The 23955-nt window shown below is 43.4% G+C and overlaps 1 protein-coding gene across 4 annotated transcripts in view; it reads left to right on the forward strand.

Annotated features, from left to right (window-relative positions):
- The first annotated feature begins 18138 nt into the window (after positions 1-18138).
- Positions 18139-23955, forward strand: part of PANX2 (pannexin 2) — an 83811-nt gene continuing 77994 nt past the window's right edge. The window contains exons 1-2 of one of the 4 annotated variants that reach the window (XM_073619741.1): positions 18139-18511; positions 18789-19113. In XM_073619741.1, the coding sequence (XP_073475842.1) occupies positions 18888-19113 (226 nt within the window). In that variant the 5' untranslated portion in view covers positions 18139-18511; positions 18789-18887. Of the gene's footprint in view, positions 18512-18788; positions 19114-20086; positions 20238-23955 lie in introns of those variants that run through there. The other 3 variants (XM_073619744.1, XM_073619742.1, XM_073619743.1) reach the window with 3 other exon arrangements.

Below are 23955 nucleotides of genomic sequence, written 5' to 3' on the forward strand. Positions count from 1 at the left end.
AGACAAATATGTCTCCACGACTATAATGCATCTCCAACATGGGAAACTAACGGCCATTAAGTTGGTTAGATGACCATTGATCACCTCAAAGAAATGGTTCCCACCATTATAAAAATTAGACAATTAAACTAAACATTTTTTTTTATTAATCCAAAAGACGTCACTTACATATGGTACTTAATTGAGTGTAATTGAGAATATAAAATACAAATAAAAATAATTAAAATTAGGGTAAAATTACAATACTAAGAATGATACTCAAAATTAAAAACAAAGAAATCTTCTTGATGACCATTGCCAATTGGAAATAAAGCAATTGAGGTCAAGTAAATGTTTAACCCCAATAGACTCATCGTTCTGAGGCGATGTATCCGCTGAGTCTCATTGCGAGAGATGGCCCTTTTCAGGTTACCTCCCCTCCAATGACCCTCAAGTCTGTCTATGCCACAGAATGTCAAACCAGTCGGATCCCTCCCATGGTGGAATCTAAAGTGGTTGGAGAGACCGTGGTGCCTATAGCCTTTCTTAATTCTATTCACATGTTCGCAAAGTCTAACTCCTAATTTCCTGGTGGTTCTACCCACGTATTGCAACCCACATGGGCATGTGAGAAGGTAGCCCACATGCGTGGTCCCACACGTGATAAACTTCCTCATTTTGTGGGACTCACCTGAGGTATGAGAGGTGAAATGCGTGATCTTCCTGATCCTGTGTCGAGAAGTCCTACACATTACACACCTCCCACAACTTAAAAAACCAACGTGATCTACGAACATACAAACGTTCTTAGGTGGGTCTATTCTAAACGTAAGGTGGGGGGCTTAGTGTAGATGAACTGTGGTTTTGTTGGTAAAATTTTATTTAAATCCACATTTTTCAAAAGTAGAGGCCAGTGCTTGTGGATAATTTTCTCTATCTGTTTATGTTGACGTGTGAACCCCGCCATAAAGGCAACACCGAAATCTCTTTTACTAGCCACTTTCTTCTTAAATAAGTCCTCTCTCTTCATTTCACCTACCGCTAGCTTGGCTTGAACTAAATCCTTGGAGCGGTAACCCTTTTCCTCAAACCTATCAGCTAGGATTTTGGCCTGTAAATCAAAACCGTCTTTCTTGACACAATTTCGCCTGACTCTCATGAATTGGCTTTTGGGAATTGCACTCAACCATCTAGGATGGTGACAACTTCCCAGTGGAATGTAGCCATTTCTATCCACTTCTTTAAAATGAGTTTTATCGAATAATTGATGGTTCTCCTTGAAAATTACCAGATCCAAAAAATTAACATATTGTTGGTCATACGTGGCTGTAAAAGAAATGCCATATCTGTTGTTCCCGATTTCAGACAGAAATTGCATAAAGGACTCCTTGGTGCCAGCCCATACAATTATGATATTGTTTATGTAACGCTTGTAAAATTTTAGTTGAGGTAGAGTGTTGTTGAAAATTGTATATTTTTCCCAGTGGCTCATAAACAGATTAGCCACTGAGGGGGCGTACTTGGCCCCCATAGCTACGCCTTTCTTCTGTCTAAAATACTGTTTATTATGCCAGGAGTTATGACTCATGGCTAAATCCAATGCCCGGACCAAAAAGTATTTTTGCTTTTTCTTGATATTAGTACTATTAAGGGGCCCAAATGACCTCTTCAATCGCATGTTGTTGTTTAATATTGGTATATAAAGGGTTTACATCAATACATGCCAATAGATCTTCATTATTTACCTCAACTCCCTGCAATAATTCCATTAGGTTCCTGCTATCTCTGAGATAGGCTGGACATTTCTGTACCAACCGCTGCAAGAACCAGTCCAAATATTGCCCCATTCTGGCAAATAAAGATTCAACCCCACTGACAATGGGTTTACCGGGGGGGGGTTTGAAAAGGGTTCTTGTGCACCTTAGACAAATGATAAATTACAGGAACTTTAGGTGCATCAGGCACTAGATATCTGGCTTCCTTTTTGGTGACAAAACCTTCCTCCTGTGTCTTTTTGACCAATTGCTTCAACTTGGCTTTATACTACAACATAGGGTTCCCCTTTCATTTTTCATATCTTTCCACATCATCCACTAATCTGTTTAGCTCCGCTAGGTAGTCAGATTTTTTGAGGATGATCAGCCCCCATCCCCTTTATTGGCTCCTCTAATAAAAATCTGTTTGTTTTGTTCCAACAATTTTAAACGTCTTTCTATCTCTCGTTTGCGTCTACTGGGTTTAGTTTGTAAATCTTCTAGATCTTTCTCAACTAGGGTTTTGAAAACTTCAGGGAAATGATTATTGGTGTTTTCCGGATTGAAGACCGAATTGTTCCTCAAGTTGGTATGGTCATAGTAAGAGGGTTCCTGATCTGACTGCAAACTAAATCTATTAAAATGTTTCTATATTAATTTTCCTCATAAATTTTTGAAAATCTATAAACACATCAAATTTGTTAAGATTCCTATCAGGAGCGTATTTAAGGCCTAATGCTAAAACTTTTAATTCATCCACTGAAAACGTGGCGTCACTCAGGTTAAAAATAGATTTATTATCCCCATAACCATCGTGATGGTCATAGCTTCTAGGAGAGGGGTATGCTTCTTGGTAAAGAGGTTCGTACCTGTTGTGAGTAGGTACCCCATAGGAGAGGGATTCCCCCTGGGGTCTAGCACTGGTCTTTCCTTGGTAAGACTGTTGTGGTTTAGGAACACTGGTACTAGGTTGGGATTGAGGTGAAATGAGGATGGGTTCCCTTTTTTCCAAGGAAGTCTGGGAAGCCCCCTCTTCACCTTCTGGGATATCCTGCCATTTATAAACCTTATTGCTTTTATAATCATTGGTATCCCTCATGTATTTTTTCATTTTTTTCTTTTGGGTTTCTTTATCCACTTTTTCCACAAAATCCTTGAGATGCTTCATTTTGTATTTATATTCTACTGACCCCTCTAGAGATACTAATTTGGCTTTGACAGCATTGATATTGATATTATAAACTACTGCCATAGTGCTGAACTATAAGGATATACATGCCTCCTGCATGTATCCTTACCTTTTAAACATCTCCCCTTTCTTTATTTGGAGCCCCCAAAAACTCCGGATTAAGTGGGCGGGTGTGTTATCCGTCGCTCGGTGGGCGGAGTTGTGACGCCAGCAGACTCCCCGCCCACCTCTTCACTCCCCTTGGCCAGAGCATGCACAGGAGAGGCAGAACGCATTCTGGGTAAAAGCAGAGCGTGCTCACGGCCCCCTGTCACTTCTGCACACATGGATGTCCAGTGGCAGTCGGGGATGATCGGTGCGGCGGGGACAGCTGTAAGCACCGATCTCTCTGCATGTCTTTTCATCATATGCTTCTCCTCTCCCTCCCGCGGCTTTCACCTGAAAAGACATGCAGGGAGATCGGTGTTCACAGCTGTCCCCCACTGCACCGATCATCCCCGACTGTCCTCTGTGTCTTCCTCCTCCTCCAGCGCCTGTGTTCTCCTCCACCCCCCTTTGTGTCCTCCTCATCTGCCCGCTGCGTCTTCCACATCCATCCCCCCTTGACCCCCGCAGCTGGCTTCCCTCCTCTCCTGCGGGCTGGGGGGGGGGGGAATCTATCAGGATGGGGAGCGGAGAAAGGGGCTGGAATGTCATATACCGGCCCCTTTTTTTTTCTGAATGGGACACAGTGAGCGTTCATTATCGATCGCTCCTGTGTTCTGTGATAGCTGAGCAGAGTAACCTGTGTGTTACTCTGCTTCAGTTTGTGAATAGAGAGGAGCCTCTGTCTCCTCTCCATTCATCTTCAATGCAGAGAAAAGGACTGGGGAATTTGTGTCCTCGGTCCCTTTCTCTGTCTCAAATGGGAGATGTCAGGGGTCTCGGTTTAGACCCCTGACATGTGACCAGAGCCCCCAACAGGGCAGATAAAAAAGAAAATACATAAATATTACAAAATAAAATAAATAAAAAACTACTGACACTACAACTGCCCACCCCCCATACCGACACGGTCCAGAGCCCCCCACCCCCAAAAAGGATTGTGAAAAAAAAATTAAGAACAAATTAACTTGTAAAAAGAAAATACATAAAAATAAAAAACTACTAACACTGTCCACTTTCCTACTGACACCGATCAGGAACATTCAATCCTGGCAGAGCAGCAGAAGAAAGGAGTGGGAGGGAATTAAAAAATACTGCATGTCTCTTAGGCTAGTGCACGAGATATGTAAATCACCTGTCACTCACAGCAAGGGGGAGTATTTGACAAAGTTTTTCTCTATTTGTCAAGATTTATCTCACTGAACAATAAAAGAGGATTGCTCAGAGATGGACTAACTCTGTGTGGCAAGACTGGGCTCAAATGATAGGAAATCTTATACTCTACAGTATGATAAAAAAAAAAAAAAATTCGGGTTTACATCCACTTTAATGACCCTATTAGTGACAAAATTAAACACTTCCATAGCTGCTGAGTGCACTCAAATATGAGAACAAAAACTGGTGAACAAAAATATATCTAAATATATAACTCGCACTAGAAGTTCATATTAAATGTAATAAAAAAGAATTGAGTGTGTGACATGTTAAATTGCAGCTGCTGTACACAAAGTGCTAAAACTTGACAGATAACTAAAAAGAATTACAGCGCTCGCAAATAAGTGAATAAAATTCAGACATTAATAGAAAACATTTCATAAACAAGTCCAAAAAAAGTGAATGATGTGCTCCAATATTAAAGTGCAGTCGTGCTCCAAATTTCAAGGTGCGCCACACTCCCTCCTGTGTCCCCACTCACCGGATGGAATGGACCCCTAGCTCAGTCTGGGGGTCGTTCAGGCTTTGAGATGTTGGCCAAGGATCTCAAAGATCTCCAGTATTTATAATCATCACATGTGGATCATGATGCCCAAAATAATGAAAAGAAAAGGAACCATAGTGAAGTACTGTTAACCAAAGAAATTTTTGCGTAAATGGACAGGTACTTACAAACTGAAGTGTAAAAATAGGCATGGATTCAGCAACAGTTTAAAACAGCAAGCAAATGCCGCCGGCATGCATTCCACCCGAAAACCGGAAGTGGCGTCTCGTGGAGTAGGAACCGGAAATTCCGTCAATGCATTTCGCCCCCCCCACAGGGCGCCTTCAAAGGAACTCATTTCTGGTTAACCGCTTGCCGACCGTCATATGACGGCACGGCTCTTGTTCTGGGCGGGTGTCATATGATGTCCGTCCATTTAAACAGGGCATGCGCGTGATCGTGTGCGCGCAGCCCTGTACTGTCGGTGGCAGCGTGTCACGGAGACACCGCTCGTCACCAAGGGGGTGTGAACAGCCATTGAGCATGGCTGTTTACCACATGAACGGCCGTGATGAAATTACGGCTGATCACAGATGGTACCTCCCCACTTGCACGTCAGTGGCAGTGTGTTCACGGGAACACTGCTCGTCACCGACGCTGGTAAACAGTGGCTGTTTACCACGTGACCGCCTGTGATCCTTTCACAGCCGATCACTAAATGTAAACACAGAGCGGTAACGAGATGTAACCGGGTTCTCCTTCTCACACACCAATCGTGTGTGAGAAGGAGATTGTGGTAACATCTCGTTACCGCTTACAGTGTACACTAATCACACTGATTGCACCCCCAATAAAGAGGACCTGTCACCACCCATCAAAGTACCTGTCACAGTCCATATAAGTACCCGAGTACCTAAGTACCTGTCACAGTCCATCTGAGAGCCTGTCACAGTTCATCTGAGTACCTGTCACAGTCCATCAGAGTACCCGAGTACCTGAGTACCAGTCACAGTCCATCTGAGTACCTGTCACAGTCCATATGAGTACCCGAGTACCTGAGTACCTGTTACAGTCCATCTGAGTACCTGAGTACCTGTCACAGTTCATCTAAGTACTGAGTATCTGAGTACCTCTCACAGTCCACCCGAGTACCTTTCACAGTCCATCTGAGTACCTGTCACCGCCCTTCAGAGTATGTCACATACCATCTGAGCACCTGTCACTGCCCCTCAGAGTACCTGTCACCACCCATCGGAGTACCCAAGTACCAGTCACCAGCCCATCAGAGTACCCGGGTACCTATCTGTAGCCCATCAGAGTACACGAGTACCTGTCACCCGGCCATCAGAGTACCCAAGTACCTGTCACCAGGCCATCATAGCACCCGAGTATCTGTCACCAGCCCATCAGAGTACCCGAGTACCTGTCACCAGCCCATCAGAGTACCCGAGTACCTGTCACCAGCCCATCAGAGTAACGGAGTACCTGTCACCAGCCCATCAGAGTACCCGAGTACCTATCTGCAGCTCATTAAGTTAGCCAAATACCTGTCTCCAGCCCATCAGAGTACCCGAGTACCTATCTGCAGCCCATGCCTCATAGAATATACGTTGGGGTGTTTGCTTTCCAAAATGGGGTCATTTTGTGGGTAATTCCACTGTCCTGGTGCTCAAGGTCCTTCAAAAGTGTGATAGGTAGGAATGAAATGAGGTGTAATTTATGCTCCTAAAACGCCCAAAGGTACTACTTCAATGTTGGGCCTCTGTATGTGGCCAGGCTGTGTAAAAGTCTCACACATGTGGTATCGCCATACTCAGGATGAGTAGCAGAATGTGTTTCGGGGTGTAATTTTTGCTATATACATGCTATGTGTTAGAAATATCTCATAAAATTACAACTTTGTAAAAAAAAAAAAAGTGTTTTAATTTTTCTTCCACATTTTCCAAAAACTTCTGGAAAAAATGAACCTTTCAAAAGACTCATTATGCCTCATAGTTTATACGTTGGTGTGTTTGCTTTCCAAAATTGGGTCATTTTGTGGGCAATTCCATTGTCCTGGTGCTCCAGGACCTTCAAAAGTGTTATAGGTGGTTGAGAAATGAGATGTGTCATTTACTGTATGCTCGTAGAACGCCTGAAGGTGCTACTTCAATGTTGGGCCTTTGTATGTGGCTAAGTTGTGTAAAAGTCTCACACATGTGGTATCGCCATACTCGGGAAGAGTAGCAGAATGTATTTTGGGGTGTAATTTGTTGTATGCATATACTCTGTGAGAGAAATAACCCGTTAATATGACAATTTTGTAAAAAAAAAAAAAAATCTTGATTTTGCAAAGAATTGTGGGAAAAAATGACAACTTAACCACTTAAGGACTAGCCTTGTTTTGGATTTTAGGTGTTTACATGTTTAAAACAGTTTTTTTTGCTAGAAAATTACTTAGAACCCCCAAACATTATATATTGTTTTCTAACACCCTAGAGAATAAAATGGCGGTCATTGAAATACTTTTTTTTGCACCGTATTTGCGCAGCGGTCTTTTGGAAAAAATTCACTTTTTTGAATAAAAAAATAAGACAAAAGTAAAGTTAGCCCAATTTTTTTTTATATTGTGAAATATAATGTTACGCCAAGTAAATTCATACCCAACATGTCACGCTTCAAAATTGCACCCACTCGTGGAATTGCGTCAAACTTTTACCCTTAAAAATCTCCATAGACGACATTTAAAAAAATCTACAGGTTGCATGTTTTGGGCTACAGAGGAGGTCCAGGGCTAGAATTATTGCTCTCGCTCTACCGGTCGCGGTGATACCTCACATTTGTGGTTTGACCACCATTTTCATATGCGGGCCCTACTCATGTATGCGTTCGCTTCTGCGTGCGAGCTCGTCCGGACAGGGCGCTTTAAAAAAATTGTTTTTTTTCTTATTAATTTTACTTTATTATATTTATTTTTGCACTGTTTTTTTTTTTTTTTTTTAAATTTGGATCACTTTTATTCCTATTACAAGGAATGTAAACATCCCTTGTAATAGAAAAAAGCATGATAGGTCCTCTTAAATATGAGATCTGGGGTCAAAAAGTCCTCAGATCTCATATTTGGACTAAAATGCAAAAAAAAAAAAAAAAAAAAAAAAAGACGTTTGAAAAAATGACATAAAAAAAATATGCCTTTAAGAAAAGTGAGCGGAGCTGACGTAATGTGACGTCGCTTCAGCTGTCCAATGGTATGGAGACGGGTGGCGGCCATCTTAGCCTCACTCGTCTCCATACCCAGGCACAGAAAGGTCCCGATCGCCTCCGCCGCTACCGACGGCTCGGGTAAGTGGCGGAGGTCGCGGGAGAGCGGCGGGAGGGGGGTGGCACCTCTCCCACCGCCAACGGTGCTCTTGCGGTGAACCCGCTGCAGAGACCACCATTATCGTGTACAGATCCAGCTCCTGTAAAGATGGATACCTCGGTTGTGGCTGCAGCTGCTGCCGTTACCGAGATATCCATCTTCAAAGTGCCGACGTATATGTACAGGAGCCGGTCGGTAAGTGGTTAAAAAACTCACCATGCTACTTACCTTGGAATGTCTACTTTCTAAAAAGGGGTCATTTGGTGGGTATTTGTACTTTCCTGACTTGTAAAGTAATGTATGTATGTAATGTAATGTAAAGTAATAGTAAGATTTATTAAAAGGATAAGTCATAAACAATAAAGCAAACCAGCAAACAACCATGGTGACACACAATAATATTTCTCTAAACCAAACATGAATACAGGAGTAAGATATAAACGTAATCAAGCCAGGGTCATACAGGAGAGATCAATCAGATAGCACGACGGGACAGGGAGAGGACAACAGGAAGAAGAAATAAGTCTGCAAGACAGGGGTCCAGGGATGGATGCACTGTTCAGGAACACAGGACACAAGGCACAGGATTCAGGAATACAGGTCACAAGGTACAGGATTCAGGAATACAGGTCAGGGCTCAAGGAAACTACCAAGGCAAATGTGTGAGCATCTGCCGGGTATATATACACCTCCTGCAATCAGTCTCAGGTGACGCCTGATTGCAGGAGATGATGCCGGCTGCAGATTGCCGGGAGACACCCGCTGGTGGACACCAGTACTGCATCCCAAAGATCTGACAGCACCACCAGCAGGTGAAACCTTTCCTGACAGGCTAGTTCGGTAAAACTGTGTCTGTTATAGCAAGTTGTTGTCTTTATATACTGTTGCTAGGTAAATGCAGTTCAGTTCTGTTAATTACTGTTAGTCAGAATACTGCAGGTCTTTAACCATATCTCTCAGAGTAACATTATTGTCTTATTGATTGTTTGTATAAGGACTATTGCTAATCCTCTCTTGTTCTAGGCTATGCTTGGCCTAATAAATTCTTTGATACACTCCAAGGTGTGTTGGTAAGTCCTGAGTGAGTGAAGTGTGTCAACTGAAGGTGTGCAGAGAAATCACAAAACAATTAAATGGCTCCTCCTGGGGGGTAGCGCTACAATACTTTTAATATTCTCGGGCAGCAGGTCTGACAGGTATAGTGAATATGGACTGCAGCATCACTGTCAAGCAGTACTGCCATCTTCATATATTTCATCAAGGTGAGAAGCAAAGAAAGTGTTTCAGAGTGTTTAAGAAAGTTGAAGGGAAAGCACACTAAGGCTGGGTTCACACTGGTACGACACGACAGTCGTAGATCTTTGGATCCAACTTTGCCCTGCGACTTGAAGTCCGACATGCATCCGTCTTCAATGAACAGGGATCCGACTTTGAACCCCGACAATACCAGACATTGTGTCTGGTATGAATCTTTAGGGGGAACTCCATGCAAAATGTTAAAAAAAAAAAAACGCCATGGGTCCCCCCTCCAAGAGCATACCAGGCCCTTCGGTCTGGTATGGATTTTCAGGGGAACCCCCACACCAAAAAAAATGCATTGGGGTCCCCCCCAAAATCCATATCAGATCCTTATCCGAGCACACAGCCTGGCAGGTCAGGAAAGGGGGTGGGGACGAGAGAGCACCCCTCCTCCTGAACCGTACTAGGCCGCATGCCCTCAACGTGGGGGGGTGAGTTCTTTGGGGGGTCCTGCACCCCACACCCCAAAGCACCTGGTCCCCATGTTGATGAGGACATGACAACCAACAGCCAGGGTTGTCGGGAAGAGGCCCTTGTCCTCATCAACATGGGGACCAGGGGCTTTGGGGTGGGGGGTGCAGGACCCCCCCAAAGCACTCACCCCCCATGTTGAGGGCATGTGGCCTGGTACGCTTCAGGAGGGGGGGTGCTCGCTCGTCCCCACCCCCTTTTCTGACCTGCCAGGCTGTGTGCTTGGATAAGGGTCTGGTATGGATTTTGGGGGGACCCCCACGCCGTTTTTTCGGCGTGAGGGTACCCCTTAAAATCCATGCCAGATCGAAGGGCCTGGTATGCTCTTGAAGGGGGAACCCATGCTGTTTTTTTTTTTAATTTAGCGTGGAGTTTCCCTTCAAGATCATCAGAGCACAAGTCGCATGCCAAAGTCGGATAAGTCAAGATCCGACTTTGATCCGACTTCAGTGATTTTCAATGGGATCAAAGTCGGACCAAAGTAGTGCAGGGAGCATTTTCAAAGTCAGACCGACTTGTGTCGGACCAGTTAAGACGGCTCCTATAGGGAAACATTGATTTTCACACGTCATCCGACATGAGCTCTCAATGTCGGAGCGTTTGTCGTACCAGTGTGATCCCGGACTAAGGGGTGTATTTGTACAGCAGTGAATCTGGCATTCACCGAACATTTACTGCAGGGGAATCTTCCTCGTTTATATGTTTTAAATAATTACTCTAAAAGCTGCACAAAACCAATATCTCTGTAGTGATCAATACAAAAGTATGTGTGAAAAAATAGGGATAACTCATATTAAACCATAATAAACATTGTGCATCAAATAAATGGTGAAAAAGCATGTCATAGCATATAATTCACTCATGCATAACAAAGAAGTAAACTTCAAAGAGAAATTTTAAAAAGTCCAAATGGGAAATCTTGAAAATGATGAAAGTGCACGTGTAAGAATCTCAAACCAACTCACAGACAAGTGTTCCAGTTCCCTTACAGAACACTAATGATTTCCAAATGATAAGAGATCAACAGTGCAGAAATCATCCAATTGGGGGGCCACCACTCAAGATACCACTGACTCCACCAGCTCCTCAGTCCTTCACTAGTTATCCAAAGCCAGCACCTCACAGTAATAAAGGGTAGGAGAAAGAACAAAAAACCATAGACTAGTATGCTAAAAGCATATGATTTATTAAAAGTAGATATACAGTCGTCACAAAAGTTAGAGTAACATAGGCAAAACACATTTTCAAGATTTCACATTTAGACTTTTATATATTTCTCTTTGAAGTTTACATCTTTGTTATGCAAAAGTGAATTATATGGTATGGGACTACTATTTTACCATTTATTTGATGCACATTTTTTATTATCATTTAATATCAGTTATATAGAATATAGAATTAAAAGTTATACGCCCCATGGATTGAATATAGATGTGGATGTTAACGCTTTCATTGACAATTCCTGAGATAAGATTTTGTATTTGTAAGGGGCGAATAGAATATACTTGAATTGGGGAATAACCATATACACTTTTGATATATTTTTGATATGACCACTGGCATAGCTTGTGTGGATATGCTTTGAGTTTTTTGTCTAATATGGGGTTCCCCCTTAATATTAATATGATTTAAAGGTCTTTTCAGCTAAGTTTTATCTTGCTACCTGTACATATAAGGGAGTTTTATTTGGTTTGTTTTAGTTCATCCATTTACAGCCAATACTAAGCTTCTTTTATCCCACTTCTTTATGTTTATAACTACTCCTTTTAGTATATGTGTATAGATACTTTTATGATTTAGCTTACTTATAACATGATTTGTGTGTCACATGTTAGTGTTGATGGGAGTACACTGTTCCTGTTCTATGGGATCTAGCAGTGTTTTTTATTTGATATCTACTAATCATATGTAATTAGATACCCATTAATCATATAGAACTTGATTACCTCAGGCACTAATATTTTTATGAATGTCATAGGTTTATATCTTTAAGGTTATTTTTTGACATGTCATTATTTATATTTGTTCTAGTTTGAGGGATGTTGGTCTGGGGGCACCCTTTAGGATGCCAACCGGGCCCCATTTCTTGTGTTACGCAATGTAGATGCCCACATCTAAGATGGCGCTGTGTGTTTTCCCTTAGCGGGACTCAGAGCGAGGCTTGATGTGCGCATATAACGTGGTGGCTCAGCACGCTGCCCGTTCCCCAGTGAAAAGGTCAGCGTGTGACGAAACGCGTCTGGGAGGGACATGCTGACGTCACCACGTTGCCCTGTTGAGGACGGGAGTGTGTTTGAGTGCCGGCCGGCTCCGTTTTTATTCTTTCGTTTTTAATCTTCATCTAAGTATAAGTGTTACTCTATTTTAATAAAACGAGATTTATACAGTATTACACTATTGGCTGCTTCTTACCATATATGCATTGCTGAGATGGGATCCGATTGGCCAGGACGTGTCCACGCCGTTCCTGTTAGGAGTCCGTTTGTGCTCTATCACATCTGCCCACCTTGTCTGGATGTCTGGTAAGCAGGATTTCCCCAAGGCTCGCTGCAGTTTATACCCTGTGTTTCTATATATCAGTATTTGGCTGTGTGGAGTTTGCTCACAACGGTTAGCAGTTTGTGCATGTGGTTTGCTGCACCTAGAGGGATCTTTTTTATGCCTATATCTGGGTGATTGATACATGCTCGCTTTCTACCTAATCTGGTAAGCAGATTCTGGGTATCGTTCATGTTTCTCCACTTACTCACTACAATATATATTTTTGCATGATTGCATGACACTCATTTACTATCCTAGTTGTTGCACTGACACTGGATGTTATATGATCACACATGATTTAAATTTATGTTGAGTGTTGCACTTATTATTTGGTTTTGGAGTGTTTTATAATTATCAGTATTACGCTATGTCTTTGTCATATATTTTTGGATAAATCTCTGTGGACTGGATACAAGGGACGAGTGCGTTTATCCTGCCTCACCTGGATCGTCCATCCAAAGGCCCAGGCTGGGTTTAAGCCACTTGCCCCTATTTGGCTTACTTCTGGTAAGCGCAATATCTTGGTGTGTTCCAGCTTAATGTTTTTCCATCACTTATCCAATTTGGATGAATTTCACATCATTCACCTACGATAGAATTACCTTTTTTTGTCTTGGACGTCTATATGGGACTACACAGACTGTACAGAGGACTTCATATTCTCTTTATTGTTTATATCACTTTATAGCGCGTTTTTTTTTGTTTTTAATTTTGTTTTGGTGTGCCTCACTTATAACCGCAGCTTTTATACTTATTCCAAGCGCAGTTTTTTCTTTTTTCTTTTTTATTTAACCTTATTTTTTTACACACACATTTTTGTATTGATCACTACAGAGATATTTGTTTTGTGCACCTTTTTAGATTGCTGCATTACCTCCTTTTGGACTAAGCGCACTATTATTTCTGTGCTTATATGTGTTTTAAATGGCAGTGATTGATTCACCACCAGGAAATGTGTGAATATGCCCCAAGTGAATCAATTTAATATTTGTATAACAGGATTTTTTTTTCGTTCTCAACAGTTAGCTCTATTTCCTGATGTTTTATTTAAAGTGGAATTCTAGGATAAAACTATCTAATCTTAAAACTGCTTCCACCCACCTTCTAACACCTATATTAAAGTGGTTCTAAAGTCTTTTCACCTTAATGCATTCTATGTGCTGCAATTGCCCCCCAGACACCCCTCCCCCTTTACTTTACCTGAGCCCATCCGATCCAGCAAAGTGCTCCTGCCGCGGTGTCTCTCCTCATTGGACAGAGTGATAGCAGCAGGAGTGATTGCCTCCCATTGCTGTCAATCAAATCCAATGACACAGGAGCAGGAGCCGAGTCCTGCTGTCTGTGTCAAGGAACACAGCAGTGGGACTCGGGAGCCAGCACGCACAGGTGCCCCCAGGGAAAGCCGCTTTCCCTGGGAGCACCCGATGAAGATGAGGGGCCTGGAGTGCCGTTGGGGGACCCCAGAAGAAGAGAATCAGGGTTGCTCTGTGCAAAACTATTGCACAGAGCAGGTAAGTATAGGCATGTTTGTTATTTTGATAAACAAAAAGGAGGCTTTATAACCACTTTTCCTACCCTGTAAAACAAAGATGCATATACTTACCTATTCTCAGACCACTCTGATCCAGTCATGTGATCAGCTCCCCTGTATCAGCTAGCCACTGCTTAAGGGGAGAGGAGGAAGTGCTGACAATTGACGGCCCACAGTAAGCCTAAGAGTGACGTCGCTCTGGCATTCCAACCCTTGTCGGAGTGCTCTCTCCTCTTCCCTGTAGCTGGTGCTAGCTTACACTGGGGAGATCATGTGACTGGATCAGAGTGGCCTGTGATTAGGTAAGTGTAAGCATCTTTCTTTCCCAGGGTAGATAGTATAGGTGTTAGAAGGAGGGAGGGAGCAGTTTTAAGACTACAGACTTCCACTTTAAAGCCAAAACTTGCCCACTATGTTCATACAATGACTAGAGGAATATTTTTTTCTAACCAGTTCTGGACCAGCTGCCACAGTTGTACTGCGACAGGTTGACTCCCCTGGATGAGCCGCCGTAACTATACGTCGGCCCTTTAAGGCGCTGTAGGACGCACGCGCTCACAGCGTGTGCCCAGAGCCAATCTCTCGTGACAGAGCGAGAACCAGGATCTGTGTGTGTAAACACACAAATCCCGGTTCTCTCAGGGGAGAGGAGACAGATCTACTAAGTATGAACACCAAGGGGCGTGGCCTAGCACAGGATGTGATCAGACATGTTCCTGTGCAGCTCCGGTCTCTCTTTCTACCATCCTGCACCATCCTGATCAACCATAGGTGAAAAACAACCATAAGTCTCGTCTACCAGGGCAGGAACATTTTCTGCATCCCAGGGAGGCATTTTGGTGGATGAGAAAGCAGCGGGGGAAGAAGCAACCTCCAGCCACAATGAGCATCACTACCCGTTCCTGCCAAGATGGCCGCCGCAACACCGTCCATGTGCCTAGAGCTTCACCAGCCTCCACTCCTGATCTATTTGGAGACAGCCAGGACGCCTTCCCGCCACCTTCTCCCGAGATCCCGGACCCCCCCGGCCGTGTCCCTGCAGACGACCCTGGGTGCGGATGTCACGGATGCAAGGGACCTACACTGTCGGAGGTCCTCGCTATTATTAAGGTAAACCATACAGACCTTATGGGGAAGGTGGACAGCCCTAAGATTGACTTAACAATCATGTGGCAGAACATGCAAAAAATATGTGGCAGGGTTACTGAGACTGAGCAATGTATTAGTGACCTAGAAGACACTAATAACCCCATCCTGCCCAAACACAATACCTATGGGGGGGGGAGATTGCAACCCTGGAGGATAAGGTGGAGGACCTCGAGAACCGTCTCAGCAGGAACAGCCTGCGTCTGGTTGGTCTCCCGGAGCAGGTGGAGGGATCTGACCCCATAGCCTTCCTGGAAAGTTGTCTTGAACAAGAATTTGGCCGCAATCAACTCTCCCCCTGCTTTGTGATTGAGAGGGCTCACTGAGTCCCCGGGGCGTCCCCTCCCTGAAGGTCACCCTCCATGTACGATGGTGATTCTCCTCCTTAATTACAGGGATCGTGATTCCATTTTGGGGGCAGCCAGGAAGAAAGGAAGTCTTCGGATCAACAACGTTGTGGTGTCCCTGTATCCTGACTACTCTGCAACAGTCCGCAACGGAAGAGACAGTTACCAGCGTGTCAAGCAGAAACTCCGGGAGCAGGATATCCAATATTCCATGCTGTTCCCTGCTACAGTCCGGGTTACCCACCAGGGGAGAGTTCAATTCTTCCAATCCCCACAAGATCCCCTATCCTGGTGGGAATCACTACCCCACGCCCTAAACCACCTGCTTGATGGAGATCCGCACACTAAGCTGGAAAATGTATCTTCTTCTCCCTACTTTTTCCCCTCATTCCTTTGTTACCCACTACCGAAGCTCTGTTAAGCAAAAGTTTGGTCAACCACACACACCTCCTGTGGGAGAATACCTGGCCCGCAGTTCCTGAGCAGGCCCGAGCTGCCTTGGGGTGAGTTACTTAAACCCCCCCCTGATTTTTTGTTGAACACTGGCTATTTCGTTTTTCTGAGAATTTTTTTACTTTCTGTTGCTGGCCATGGTACAAGTTTGGGGTATAAGCCCACTCCCCTTTTTTGGAGCTGGGCAGGGGTAATGCTACCCTCACTGGGTAATGATTATGCTATTGTACATAGTTTTACTGTTGTGTGTATGCTGTATGTGTGGATGCATGCTTGTGCAACACTGCAACCCCCACAACCTCCTGTAGTTTTGACCGGAGATGGAGAGCCCTATTTGAGCCCCTTCCCTACTGCCCTAGAGGTTTTAATATCCACCCTATGTTCACAGTATACATTGTCCCGTGGAAAGTCCGCGAATTGAACTCTACATTTAAAAGAGCATCTGTCTTTGTGGCCCTGAAGCTACATAAACTGCATGTCCTGTGCCTCCAGGAAACTCATCTCATAGGTTCTAAGATTCTGGCCCTCAAAAAACATTGGGTGGCTTATAACTACCACTCTACTTATTCTAACTACACCCGGAGGGTTGCGATCCTAATTCGTAAAGGGTTACCATTCTCATGTCATCAAGTTATTCTGGACCCTAAGGGGCAGTATATTATTTTACATGCGACTGTGTATGGAACTCCCCTCCTGTTTGATCACGGTTTACCTCCCCCCTCCAGCCGCAGTGTTTTCTAAATTCAATGTGCATTTTGCCTCATTACCTAGCTGTCCCATGCTCATTCTTGGGGATTTTAACTCCGTGTTGCAGCCTGAACTGGATAGGTTGAAACCTCTACAATCTGAGTCTAAATTGTTTTGTGTGTGGTGCAATACCTATGTATATGTGGATCTGTGGCGCTGGAAATATCCCAGAGACAGAGTGTACTCCTGCCAGTCTAGGTCTTATGCAGCCCTCTCCAGAATAGACTATATCCAGGCCACGGGTGACCTTTCACCCTGTGTCCAGTCCATAGCATATTTGTCCCAGACGGTGTCTGATCATTCCATAATACAGGTGGGTTTGACTTTGGGCCACAGACCCTTGTTTCGGGCTTGGAGACTCAGCCCTCTCTGGCTCCCCACGCCAGAAATCCTGGAGTCCATTCCGACTGACATGGCCAATTACTGGTCCTCCAACTCTGACTCTGCAGCCGGGGGCCCTGTTTGGGATGCCTTTAAGGCGGTGGTCAGGGGCTTATATATCTCACATATCAAACTGTACAGATCTGTTGGGCGGGCCATGCAAGATTCTCTCCAAAAAACACTGGATGAGGCATGCGCCCGCCATACGGGTAGCCCTTCCTCCGAGACTCGTGGTATGCTGACAGACGCTCATCGGGCGCTGCAGCTTCATATGGTGGATTTGACCAGGAAGCAACAACTGTACCTCTCTGCTCGCATTCATGAGCATGGGGGGAAAAATGGTAGGCTCCTTGCGTATCTCGCCCACACGGACTTTCAGGACAGTTCGATTGCCAGAATTAAACTCCCAGACGGGTCAAATACCTCTGACGCATTGACTATCAATCAAACCTTTGCAGAATTCTATAGCAAGCTCTATGAAGATACAACTGTACCTTCAGAGCAAGCCTTTATGGGTTTCTTTGAATCACTTGACTTTCCAGCACTCAGCACCATCCAAAAATAAAAAAACCGCAGAGGTGATCAAATACCACCAAAAGAAAGCTCTATTTGTGGGGGGAAAAAAAAAACACGTCAATTTTGGTTGGGTACAGCGCTGCACGACCGTGCAATTGTCAGTTAAAGCTACGCAGTGCGTATTGCAAAAAATGGCCTGGTCATTGAGCAGCCAAATCTTCCGGGGCTGAAGTGGTTAAATGTCTTTTTTAATAGATATAATAAATATTTTAATGCACAATATAACATGACATTGTCCTGCTTAGCAGGGGTCATGTTAAGATGTTTTAATAAACATCACACCACATTAAATAGAGCAGATGTGCATTATGAAGTTACAAAGATCCCCTATGAGCATCAAAATCATAAATAGATCTGAAGTGCAGGAGAATTCATAATTGCAAAAGAACATTTAATAACCCGTTAACCCTTTTTTTTGACTAGCTGTTCACATCTGAGGTTACAAAAGAAAAAAGCTAAACCCTTATTGCAATATGAATGCAGCAGCCTATCTGATTGTGTCTCCAGGAGGAAGAGATGCGAACACATATTGTTGCATAGAGCAGTGAAGCCTGTAATGCTGGAGACCCCGCCTCCATTCTGTAGCCTGCAGTAAATGGAAACGCTATGTATCTAAGCTTCTCTTGTCATATGGCTGACATGAACACCAATATACTTAGAATTCTTCAGCCAGGAGCAAGGCCTTTCTGCTTTTCATTTTGATGCAGCAAGATAGAGTGAATAGAATATTCCAGCTATTTTGTAGCATTGGGTACAGGTTTTCAAGGCGAATGACATTCTCCCCTCATTCATACTCATCCAAAGGTTTGCCGGCTTTCAGGGACATGCAATGTAAGTTTTCAGACAGCTTGAAATCTGTAGATGGCAGCTTTTTGTGCTTATCGCCTTTGTGGAACTCAGGGGACACCCAGCAGGTAAAAATTTTTGTGTTTCTGTGGCACTGCAGCTGAATGCAGATTTTCCTTTAGTGACAGAAATCATTATTATGTGTTTTCCTTTCACTCTTCACACAAATTAGTCCTAAATTATAAATATGTTTTTCCCATTTTGTTCATAAAGTTTATATTGTTTTTGAGCATATAATTATATTCATTTGTAATGCGCACGTGGTTATGTGTGTTTTGTCTAAATGTTTAAAATTATTTGGATAGCTTAAAGCACCTCCTTCTTAGCATGTTCTTTTTTATGCAGACTTGACTTATTCTTTGGACCAGCAACGGTCATCCCAGTAGATGGTGACAATACATAAAAGCTAAGGAGGCAAAGCTCCAACTGTAATCACAAACGCTTATGCAACATATCATTGATAACCATCCAGACATGGCTACTGCTTTGCTAGCTGGAGAGAAACTGAAAGAACTGATCCTGCCAGGGCAGCAGGATGATAAGGTTGGGTCCCTGGCAGCTCTCATGGTTCAGCTGAAGCTGGAGCTTCCTTTTGATCGAGTGGTCACCATTGGCACAGTCCTCATCCCTATACTCCTTGTCACCTTGGTCTTCACAAAGAACTTTGCTGGTGAGTACAATATGATTTAATCATTGTAGCCACTTTCTATGACATTTTTATAAAACGGCATTGTTGATAGTGTAATTGTACTAATTTGGGGGTGCAGGAGAGACTTGGATGAAAGATACAATGGTTGGTTCTATTTGCACTGACGTGGGATGTTGTATTACTTTGTAAATGACTTAAGCTACCCATAGACATGAGACAACAGTTATTGCGTCTAGCTGTTTCCAGTCTATATGTGCAATGTAGACTCCAGCAGTTAATGGTTATGGTACTGATCAAACAGAAGACCTTGCCCAATAGCTTTTTTTCCCCTAAAGTAAGCCAGCTTCGGGGGTGTGCAAAGCCGTGCTGAGGCAGAAGAGGCATTGGGCGCATTGCTGCAGGGGGCGCAACTCAGGCAGGAGCTTTCTGTCTTTGACCAGCTGTCTCCTGCACTATGCATGACTGTGTTGTCAAATTGATAGCTCAGTCATGCAGATTACACAGGGAGAATGTGACTCTTCCTGTGTAATCAGCAGCACTCTGATGTCAACCTTATAGCTGGCCACTCTGTAGGAAAAGCGCGGTATGCTCCCGGTAAACGAAGCACAGCATCCAGCTGTCATGACGTTCTGATGATTACACTGGGACAGCCACATTCTCCCTGTGTAATCTGTAGGACTAAGCTGCCAGTTTAACAGCTTGAGCCCCTCTCTGCATTTATCTATCAATGAAAAGTATTATTTTCAGAATTAAATTTGTAGTTAACCCGTATTTAAAATGTAAAGAGTAACTCCACTTTTGTTGAGAAAAAAAAACAATCTCCCCTGGATAATCAACTAATGCACTTGCAGTGTTCTAATAAGAGTAGTTGTAGGTTCTGCATCCCTTTAGAAGCAATCTACTCCAATCTACCCCCCTTGGGAGTAGAGCATCAAAATATGAAAACATTTTTTTGCAAAGGATGCCTAAAATTTGACTTTTCATCTTCGTGCAGACTTCTGGGAAAATCAGTGAGCCAACAACACAAGCAGGAAATGACATTTCTGGAAAGGTTTTGTACAACCACTGTGTACAGAAAGCCTTCAGGTTGCCATATTGCATTGAATTTTACAGAAAATTACAATGCTGCAGATTGAAAAGGAAAGGTAATTTTTAAAAACATTCAATTACAATATGACCTGTGTAGCAAATGTACTGTATATGCTATATTATTTTTTTAATTTGCTATATTTAAAGTGAAGTTACCCTTTAAGTTAGCCATCATTATTTATAATAATGACTTCATTAAGTTCCCCCTTTTTTACCTGTTTGTTTTTATATATTTTAAATTATTATATTTTTTATGCCAATTTAAAGAGATCCACTTTGATGGGTTTACTTAGTTTGCATAATCTAGCTATATCTGCTAGATATTCCACAGCTTCATAGGCCCTACCAATGCTGTATCCTGGCCTAGGCCAACAAGGCCCAGGCCTAGGGCAGCACTTTGCAGGGGGGCAGCACAGAAAGAGTCCCCGCCGGCTTGCGCTACACTGTTAGTGTAGTACCAGTCCTATGGGGCGGACTGGGCTGAGAGGCAAATTAGTCTAGCGCCCCCCTCAAGCGGCCGCACTGCTTTCCAGTATGACATGGCATTCCGCAACTGTGAGGGGGGGCACCGCTTCTAATATTGACTGTCCTATCATCCTGGACCACAAACCTTCCTCACTGTGCTATTTTATGTTTTCTGCTGCACCATTGGCATGGTTATATCTTCTTAGTCCTCTCCATTAAATTATCAGAAATTTGTGCTTAAAGTAGAACTATAGGCAACACATTTTTATTCATTTTGGATAGAGTAAGGGAGGGTTATAGCCCCTGTCAGTTTATTTTTTACCATCCCTGTCCCATTGCAGAGATTTCCCTTCACTTCCTGCTCCATAGCCAATCAGGAAGTGAGAGGAAATCTATGCAAATCCATTTCCCCCCTCCCAGGCCCTCAGAACTAGTGTCCCCACTCCAAAATTTCAGGGCAGGTCTTAAACAGCAAGGGGTGTGGCCTTGACAGGAAGGGGTGGGTCATATTTAATTAGGGGGCACACGCGTTTAGTCAGGCCTAGGGCAGCACAAAACGTAAATACACTACTGGGCCCTACATAACTTTTCATCTTGATAGAGTCAAGGGACTGACCAGTGGAGTGTCATGAGTGGGCTTTTAGCAGGTTTATGCATCAGTGTTGCCCTGTCAGAGGCCTACAGGAATACATTGCTATCCAAGGGCCACTTTTTTCATACTATGACTGCCCCAAAGCCCCTGCAGACCCATGACATCTTCCTACTGCACATACAAATTGTAAATTGAAAACCTCCAGCCAAAAGCAAATTTCTTTTTTTCCAGCAATAAAGTAGTTCTTCTAAACATTGGCAACACAAAAAAGGCACTTCTGATTGCAGTAATCGAAAACCCACATTCTGGTATAGTTTCAAATCCTTAGTACCCTTAGGGTCCGTGCTGATTATCAGATGTCTTTAAATCCAAAGCAAGGGAAGACAATATGGGGGGACCAAGCACAGTTGTACTAGTCCACTCCTGCATTACTTACTATTGACCTCTGGACTGTGTCAATACTGACCCCTGAACTCAGCGTCACTTACTACTGACCCTTGAACTCAGTGTCACTACTGTCCCCTGAACTCTGCATCTCTTACTACTGACCCCTGCACTCTGTGTCGCCTACTACTGACCCCTGCACTCTGCACAACTTACTACGGACCCCTGAACTCATTGGTCCATGAATGCCCCCTTTATCAGGGCTAGAAAGAACATAAGAAAAACTCCATATCAATCTCAAAGTCAATACAATATCCCTATCAATCTGATATCAGGATCCCGTGGAGGGGATATTGTATTGATATCAGATCAATATGGAGATCTTCTTATGTTCTTTTTCTAGCCCTGATGAAGGGGGTGCTCTTGGACCCCTGAAACGCGTTGGGACGTTTTGGATTGTACCCCTGACTTTTAAAGGAATAAAGATGCATTTGGAACTTTTAGCAGTGGTGTGGTGCTTTCATTTCAATTTTTGTTATTTACTAGCTGAGCACTCATGCTTCCCACTGCACAACATGTATGTCGAGCTTAAGAGAAGGTCTATTTATAGAGAACAATAGAACATTGCCTGGCACGTGTGATGAGGTAATTATGGGGCCTAGGCAGACTATTCTCTATTGCCCGACCCATTCTTGGTTCAGCACATGCACCTGATTGTATTGTGAGTAAGAACCACTGATCTAATAATTATGCCCATTTCTAGGCACTCCAAGAAGGGATTTATGATGGACAGAGGTATACAGATATCTCTAAATTATTGTTGCAGAATGGGTACTCTTTTTTTATTGTATTTATTTAAATTGTACTTATCCCTTTAACATTTCCAAAATATTTTGATCAGTATGGATTTAATAATACCATGATTTATTCACAGAACACTAGAAACTATTTCTGAACTGGATATAATCTTTGCCTGTACAGCTATTGTCTTTTGTGCTTCCCCTAAAATCATGGCAACACCAGCTGCTGACCTTTAAAGAGCCACTATATAGTTGACATGCTCCTAATCATTACGTATAGTCTATACTGTACATTTTAAAATGCACAGTAAAAATGTTTATGTATTAAACATATGTACCCCAAAACACAACGCTTTTCCACTTTTGCAGACACATAGGAGTATATTTTTTAAAAAATTGCTTTGTGAATGTTTCAACATTTGTGCAAGAGTAACAAATAATACCGTAATTCTTGTGAGGCCCCTTTCATATTGCCGGAACGATCGGATCCGCCTGTCAGTTTTTCAGGCAGTTCCAATCGAACCCTCTATTATCCTCTATGGAGAAGCAGATGTAAATAGACATTTGTCTGTTTACACCCCCCGACATCCAATCTGATCGGATATGCTAAATACAGACAGATGGGGATCAGTTTCCCCATCCATCTAGCTGATTGGATCAGATGGCAGTTGGGTGTAAATGGACAAGGGGTCCGTTTACATCCAACCGCCCTTAGAAGACAGCAGGCTGTGTTGTATCTGCTCTGCATAAGCAGACACAGACCAGCCATCCGCCTGCTCTGTGGGGATCAAAGGACACCTTCCCCTCTGAGCGGGCAGACTCCTGGCAGACTTTTCCGCCCCATGTAAAAGTGTGTAATGGAATCTTTGTTGCCATTTTTTTTCTATCCTTTCGGCAGGTACACGGACATTGTGACTGATTTGGACCAACAGTTGGTCTCTAAGGGGGTTTCATTAATATACGGGGACTCTGATTTAAAATAAAAAAAATTAAAAATCACTGTTGGGTTGCTGCTAGTACTGTTACGTGTCCCCATGCCTCAAAAGACTAAAAAAACTAAAAACGCAGCACAACCTCCCGCTGTAATTATATTAACTGGTTCCCGCCTGCCCACACTACATATACTCCAGGTGAGCGGCACGAGCAGGCTGGATAACGTACAGGGGTTGGACAAAACACTGCAAGTACTGCGCTTTGCACACTCTGATGTAAGGGGTGCTCTGTGGACTCTGATGTAAGGGGCTCTCCGCAGACTCTAATGTAAGGAGTGCTCTGCGGACTCTAATATAAGGGGGGTTTTGTGGACTCTGATGTAAGGGAGGCTGTATGAGGGTACCAATAAACTGGGGATCTGCTGAACAGGGGTATTAATGAGCTGGGGATTTGCTGAGTGGGGGTACTCTTAAACTGGCATTCTACTGGGCCCCTTTAAAACAAAAAGAAAATCAACACACACACACAGTGTATTTGCCAAGCTTCATTAAAAATGAAAAAAAGCATAATCGAAGCATCACTGAAGCATCAAAAACACAT

The sequence above is a fragment of the Aquarana catesbeiana genome, linkage group LG03, assembly GCF_042186555.1.
Source record: "Aquarana catesbeiana isolate 2022-GZ linkage group LG03, ASM4218655v1, whole genome shotgun sequence".
Taxonomy (NCBI): domain Eukaryota; kingdom Metazoa; phylum Chordata; class Amphibia; order Anura; family Ranidae; genus Aquarana; species Aquarana catesbeiana.